This window comes from Opisthorchis viverrini (genome assembly GCF_000715545.1).
Source record: "Opisthorchis viverrini unplaced genomic scaffold opera_v5_195, whole genome shotgun sequence".
NCBI lineage: Eukaryota > Metazoa > Platyhelminthes > Trematoda > Opisthorchiida > Opisthorchiidae > Opisthorchis > Opisthorchis viverrini.
In genome coordinates this window covers 1,169-8,889 of record NW_008751848.1, presented here as the reverse complement: position 1 = coordinate 8,889, position 7,721 = coordinate 1,169, and the positions used below count along the sequence as shown (strand labels likewise).

The 7,721-nt window shown below is 42.0% G+C and overlaps 2 protein-coding genes across 2 annotated transcripts in view; one reads left to right on the top strand and one right to left on the bottom strand.

Annotated features, from left to right (window-relative positions):
• Positions 1 to 7,721, bottom strand: part of T265_07896 (hypothetical protein) — a gene marked incomplete at both ends in the record, with an annotated part of 33,230 nt that overhangs the window by 24,652 nt on the left and 857 nt on the right. The window contains one exon of the mRNA XM_009173552.1: positions 6,567 to 6,653. Coding sequence (XP_009171816.1) covers positions 6,567 to 6,653 — 87 coding nt within the window. The remainder of the gene's footprint in view (positions 1 to 6,566; positions 6,654 to 7,721) is intronic.
• Positions 1 to 7,721, top strand: part of T265_14424 (hypothetical protein) — a gene marked incomplete at both ends in the record, with an annotated part of 17,715 nt that overhangs the window by 9,707 nt on the left and 287 nt on the right. The gene's annotated exons all lie outside the window — the stretch shown is intronic.

The window sequence follows — 7,721 nt, the reverse complement described above, 5'->3', positions numbered from 1 at the left end:
GTTGGCAAGAGTAGCGGGAACTGAGAAGCATACAAAACTCAAGTATGATTAACTTGACTTGATCATGATGCGGCCAGTTAGATTGGATATTTGTACTTGTGTGTGACATTTACTGCGCTGGCGCACTTTGTAGAAATGATCTCCCTGAACTACGTGAATCGCTACCAGTGGGTGTAACATACAAAAAGAAACCATGGCGATTCACGTGACTGATGGTAAAGAAATTGCCACAAGACAAACGGCAGAAGATAGGATTCGATTCGCGAAGGACATATTAACAACAGGTGTACCTTGGACGTTTGTCATAAGTGTTTTTAAACCTGACATCGAAAATGCGGTTCGCAGGGTTCCTTGTTCTTTTTAAGCGAATTCAACTCCTATTAACGATATAGCAGGTGTCGCCCCCAGTTGAGTTTTCTAACTGAAAACTAGTGCAAAATCCGACAATTTTGAAAATAATTGCGAAACTCTGCTCATCATTCACGACTGCACTTCAGTTAGAAAGCGGAAATTTCGATTAGCAAGATGTACTGTAATTACAGTGCTCACGGTACAAGATAGTTCAATTTGAGTAGCTATTGAAGGTCACTGTCTATGTGAACTGTTCGCTATATCCAGGTTTTCGAAGTGTTTAAACTGGTAAAAAGTGAAGCAATGCCTTGTTTGACAAACACAACATTCAAAGCCAATACTTGCAATCACGAAATGTGTGAATGATCATTGTGTATGACCGATGTTGTCGGTTGGTTGTGGTAACTCAAACGATGGATTTCACTCTGACCAGCTCGCGCCAAAGCACGATTAAGACCGAACTTGTTCCATTGAATGTTTTACGCATGATTTGCGCAGCTTCGTGGATTAGTCATGCGAATCCAAAACCTCTTAATTACTCAGAAGTCATTTTCAACGTACATAAAATGCACAAATCCTGAACGCACTATTTGAACGTCTTACGACGGAAGTTCACCGGTATGAGGTGAATGAAAATATTACATCAGTCCTCAAATATGTGAAAAGACTTCATCCAGTGTGCCGAAAACCACCAAGTTTAGAGGTTCATGTCCACAATAAACTTCAAAATATGCATATTGAACCTTAATTAGATTAACGGCAATTTCCCTGAGTGTAGGTTTCTCACTTCGCGATACTCTTCACCAATCAACTCGTTTATATTGGTTTTGAATAATGTCCTTATGAAATATTCTTGCCTTTGGATATGGTAGCAGCGCTTCAGGATGCTTGGACGAAACCAGTCAAAAATGAGACGGAAAGTGGACTTTGGTCCCTTATTATTGAACAGTTTCCATGACGTTTCCAGATGGATGATTAAAACTGGAGAATTCTATCAAGCCGCATCATTTGCATTTGCAGGCAGCAAGAGCATCACAGAACACATATTGGGTGACGCAATGCTCGTATCACGTAATTCGGTGATGAATACAAGATATTCACAGAATACCACTGTCTTCAAACTACAGTAAGCGTAATTAATCGGTGCTTTCTTTCATCATCGAAAAATTCTGCAATTCTTGGTAGTTCAATTCATTGTCATCATGTTGCGCAGTATTTGTCACTGGGATGGAAGAACACAACAGGTAGACAAGCTGACGTGAAAAAAGTGATCAGTCAAAATCTTCGACTTGGTCAGGTTAATGTATGCGTTCCTACAGAACTAAGACCCAGAGATCTATCCAGTTGGCCTTTGGAGGCCATCCCCTGTACGGCTAAATCACGAAACCAATGGCTCTTTTCTTATCCATTCAACCACCCCAACTTATCATATTTGCTCCCCCTCGTTGCCTCCGATAGTTTGTCACTCTTCCAGCATATTTCTTCATCTTTGTCTGTGGCAAGGACACAAGCGACCAGAATCACCAGATTCGTGAATGCGGTTCACAGTAGAAAAACCCGTTGTGGGATTGCTAGGAATGATCAATCAAGAACCAAACATGAGGCAAAGTACTGCATATGCTCCAAAATCATCGATATCATGTCATCTCATGGAAACTGCGACCCAATAAGATGGCCCGATACAGCTCAGTTGTTTAGTCGCGAACTTGTTCGCCGGAAGGTTCGTGGTTCGAAACCATTCTGAGCATACCGACTGCTCTGTCCGGTCTTGGTCAACCCGGCAGTATTCTAGCCCTCATGCTTTCTTCTGACAGTGTGAGAGCTAGACACCGAAAGAGTGCTAGTAGCAGAAGGGTTATCAGTCACATTAGTCACAATCGTACCGTGTATCATGGACCTCAATGAAGCCATTTTGACCAGAGCAATAAGGATGTCCCACAATAGTGCCTATTAGTAGCAGAAGGGTTATCAGTCACATTAGTCACAATCGTACCGTGTATCATGGACCTCAATGAAGCCATTTTGACCAGAGCAATAAGGATGTCCCACAAAATGTAGTGCCTATGTCTATGCTGGAATGGACACCACCTAACACTGTTGTTCTTAGTTTGTGTAGTAAGCTCGTATTGTAAATGTCCGTCGGTTTGGCGTCAAAGACGGAGGCAAGCAACGTAAATGTTAACCCCTCGTAACAAGCATAGCCATGATGGCAACTGTCGGGACAAGACAAACTAATGTCTAACAAAATGATAGATATGGTCCAATAAAGCTCGTGTATCGGTGAGTTGATGTCTCATTTCAAAATGACTAAACTTCACTGAAATCGTTCCGCCGTTACCCTCATACGTAGTGCTGCCTCTTTTTACTTTTCGCTATCCCCAGTGAACAGAGCCGCAGTAATAAAACACACTGAGATCCCTGAATAATGTGACAAAGGCAGTGAGAACAATACCATTGAGACGAATTCATTTCTCGCATTTTTCCCCAGAATAACATCTGAAAAAGTATGAGAGACATAACACAGTGCAGCTTACGTCATTTATATCAGTCTGAGACAGCATGACAAAAAAGTAAAACCGAAGCGTGTCGGATCCTTCTGAGAGCGGATAGTATCCAAACAATCGACCGGTGAAGTTTAGTCTCCATGAACATTTGCTTTATGCAAAGACTTGAGATATGGAGTTGAGTTCAGCTCCGTATATTTTTGTCGATTAGTATTAGAGGGCTGAACCAACCTAATTTCAATAAGAAGTTTAAAGCTGGAAAGCTGTACCATACGGACTGCAAATGGAGGTGACCTATCCTTAAGCATCGTCTGTTCCCCTAGGAACCCTCCAGCTAGGTAGGTAACCAGATAAAATTACAAAGGCGAATGGATTCTACAACCGTATTTGACGAAAGCCGGTAGGATGTTCAAAACACCACTTATGTACTTTACATATATTTATCTCACAGATAAATGTACAAATCGAGGCAATGTATGAGTCACCGGCAACTTGGGTTCCAATGGTCGATGAGGGTTTCCTGTAGAGAAAAAAGTTTGCTAACTGAAGTTTGAAGCAAAACGAAGCAAAATGAGACTAAACATTCAAACAGTGCTTATTCAGAGAAACATAAAACCCGGAAATAACGAATGCAAAAGCCCCAAAAATATCTTTATAACTGTACGGAGTGAAAGATACCTAATTCAAAATCGAGCATCCATATTGCCAGGTGTGGGTCATCCTCTAGTATGAAGTAGTTAGTTTCACAATATCAATACCTACTGCATCAAAAAAGTTAACGTCGATGAGAACTGTCAGCAAAACATGCCTCAGCTTTACTGTGACTTTACATAGTTAACAGCAAAACTCTTAACTTAAAATATCTTCAAACTAACTTGGTTTGTCCGGTGGAGAGACTAAATTCTATCCTCTAAAAAATTGGGTAAAATTGTGATTGTGGCATCACTGACCACAAAGAGGGGAGCTCATAGACATGGTCAAACTACAAGGATACCTAAACGACTGCGGCCGTATTAACATCAAGCTGACTGAGTCAGATTGCTTCTGAAATTGGTGAGCTCTATTGAGTCCCCTCATTCCAGGAACTCTACACTTGTGTGCTTCGCAGTCTTACGTATGAAATGAGTCGACTCAGTCGTAACTAGAAGGAAGATTTGGATTGAACAGAATATACTGTGTGTAACGCTTTTTACACTACTATTCAACCTAAGTAACACTTGCAATTTCCATCCAACTTTGAGGCCGGGAAAGGCCATCACGAAGGGATTACATGAGGATCAGTTGCACCAGTTATATAATCCAGGTAATTGGCGACTCAATAGAACCCTAAAAAAATATGAACATAATATCACGAAGTAGCCGAACTCATTGGATTGTTTGTGAAGAACTAAATGGCTATATTTTGGTGATTGTCTGATGCGCACAAATTACACCCTGGTAATGTTATCCCTCCGCAAATTTTCGGGTACCAAAATAATCACTCGACATCTTTAAGGCAGTCTCATATTATCCAACACCAAATTGACACTCAAGATTCCTATAGTTCAGACATACCGACACTAGCATTGACCTCAACCAATCAAATATGTGTGCGAGGACACAGAAAACAGAGCTTGGACCCTTGAATGCGCTGTACGGTAACCACGTCATTTCCAACCTCCTTGATCCGCTAACCACAGATTCATTGAGCGAACCGCATATTGAGAAGAGCGGCCGCGCTCACGTATCATTTTATCATTGCTTCATTTTCTTGGTTGTGAGGTTTTGCAGATATACTGCACCTCACGCACTGCATTTTGTCTAATATAACAAACCCGCAGAACCGAAAAGGTTGTTCCTTTAATGGGTGAGTTGGAAAAGGACAGCCAGCTGCAGCTGCATAAATAACTCTCACAGGTGCATCCAGTGTGGCACAGAACGAAGAATATTATTTTTTTTTATTTGTAGCTCACTAGGTATCCACAAATAAGCTTCCAGCCACACTGCTAATAAGGCTGCTGAAAACTTTCCTACGGCCCTCAGGCGATCCCACTCTTCTCTGTGCTCATGAGATAGGTGCCTCATAATCCAGCCACACTGCTAATAAGGCTGCTGAAAACTTTCCTACGGCCCTCAGGCGATCCCACTCTTCTCTGTGCTCATGAGATAGGTGCCTCATAAGTGTACTTTGCCAAGCACTCGGGTGTAAACACTGGCACTGGTAATTCAGAGAGAAAGCTTTATCGATGCTTGAAACCGCATACCTTTGGGTTTTTTCGATGCGCAGAATCCTGGCCCTGTGTTGTGTGAGTTGTCCAAAACCGGTATCATTTGGGGGGTGCTTCATTTGTAGCGTGTAGTAAACAGTTGTCCGCGCAAGCTGTCAGACAATTCTTCAGACTTCCTGCGAGCACATAGGACTAAAGCCGATCATAGATCGAAATCCTAGTCAGAAGTCGAACTTCACAAAACTTAACAGAATACACTCATTTGTAAACTAATTTGCGAGAGACTCACCTAGAACTCAGATGAGTCGGTCATTTATGGTGTTCCAGGTGAGTCTCTCGCAAAACCAAATTGGTTTGCAAATGAATGTATCTCGCTAATTTCGTGCAAGTTGGATTCAAGTAGAACATAAGGTTGATGGAAACTCGGAAGCTGCGTCTACCTGATGAGCCCCAAGAAGGAGGAAACCGGTCGTGGGCTATCGAAGAATTTTCAGCAACCTTATGGGCAGTGCATTACGTTCACACAGCTTGCTTCGCTGACGTTGTGTTCATGAAGAACGACGAAACTAACATTTTACGCGAGTTTTGGAAGTGGCATAATACGCATAAACGGCGAACCCAACTTTGGCAGTATGCTGTCTCTTGTGAAATAAGCCAAGGTATATGATAAAAACAATAAGCGAAATTTAAAATATACACATGAATCTGGATCTATATTGTGATGAGCTCTTCAAGGATCAGTAGTTGTTGTTAGATGCTCTCTACTGACTTAGCGAGTACGATGAGTATGAGATAAAAGTGCCAACAAGATGTTCCCAAATCTCGCACATTTTGGTAAGGGAAGACTTTCCAGAGTTTTATACTCCAAATGTTCCCACCTTCACCCAAGCCTCTGATTCATTCTCCTCAAGATTATGCGCTGCATCCTTGTACTCATGACAATCTTACTTATAATGTTGGTAAAATGATTGGACAACTAAATCCAATCAAATTATCGGCTGCAAACCCTGTACCAAACAAATATCAGTCGCAGCTACTACATTTCTGATCACCGGAAAGTGAGAAATACAGCCAAGAAGTAGAGGTAATGGCATGTTAATTTATTTCGAAAATTGAGTAGCTATGCTTTAATCCACCAGAGCGACTGACTGCGCGATTAGGCCATATCTGCCATGGCCAATAACCATTAGTGAGTACAGCCCCGTTTATAGGTTAGTGTTTTCATATTTCGTTCCCAGGTCATACACTGTTTATCTCTCAGCCGCTTTCCCTCAGAAGTGAGCTAGATGGAAAGTGCTCTGCGAGTCACATGGTTGTCTCGCACGCGGAGTACATGTCCTTAGCATTGTAAACTGTGACGTGTGAGTAATTCATCTATCCGGGGAGAGTTCTTTCCCCCGGAAACCATACAGAATAACTCAACAATGATTGACTTCAAGTAACATCTGTGAAGGTCAATAAACAACGACTGACATTCACTCCATCAAAAGAGAAAAGAACTAACCACGACGGTGGCTTCCTGAATAGCGTCCCAAGGACAATCTTTATAGCTGTCAACGCCGGGTAGGCTCACTCTACATAGAATGAGGCGCTAAAATGTTTGAGAAGGAAAGTGGGACCAGGTAAACGTGGGAAATCGAGCGTGAACGATAGTGAAACTTTAATACTTGTACATGCGACGAGTATTGTGTAGAAACGCCTCTCCCTAAACAGAACGACATGCTGTCTTCAATTGGTGCCACGTGGTGAAAGAGGGCGAAGAAAAGTAACAGGAGTAGAGAACGTTAAATGAAAATTATGCTCCCGGTGTACACTGGGCAAAGATTTCCATCATCATGCAAGTGATATTTCCTTACTCTTTACGGTTAGGCTTAAAATGAAAACGCACCCTGCATGAAACCGGTGCCATGTTGCTCATCTCGAAAACAGATTTCGGCAATCATTTGGAAAATGATAATTTCCAGTGACGTTCAAGCTCGAAACAGCTCAAGGTGATACGGTGAGTCGTCTAACAGTAAGAGGAGAATGCTCCAGAAGTGTCTATGATAAACAGTAATTCGCCCACGGAAGTTCCGGATCATAGGAGAAATATTCTGTTCATTCGAGGTGAAGGTGAGTAGCACATTAGTTCGCACTATACCGGTATAGTGTCTTGTCTTCAAAAGGGCTACTGAATGTGTAACTGAAAGCCGCAAGTGTGTGTGTGTGTGTGCATTTACATATTTCGTTCCACAAACATCTTCCATGAAAATCCGAAACACAAAATAAGAGATAGCATTGAGACTCGTACTGATTAGTCGACACCTTAACCAAGTCCGAGTGGTCAGATATTCAGCAATCCTGACAAAGGACTCAACTTTTGTCAACTCTGTGATGAAACTTAAATAAAGATGTGTTCAGTTACGAATAAGTTGGTAAACCTTCCAGTGGTGTGCTAAGGACCCCTCCGGCGGCTGTAAAGCGCAACATCAAGATCATGCGCAAGAATTTGTTTCGCAAATCCACCGAATGTTCCTCCCAAAAGATCGATAGATCATACAAAGTCTAAATTCACAACCTGCCGAAAAACACGCCCTTCTGTTCTCACCAAACAACAGATGGTTTTCTGCTCCTTCTGTAACATTCTGGTAACTTACGGATAATGGCGTAGATAACTCTT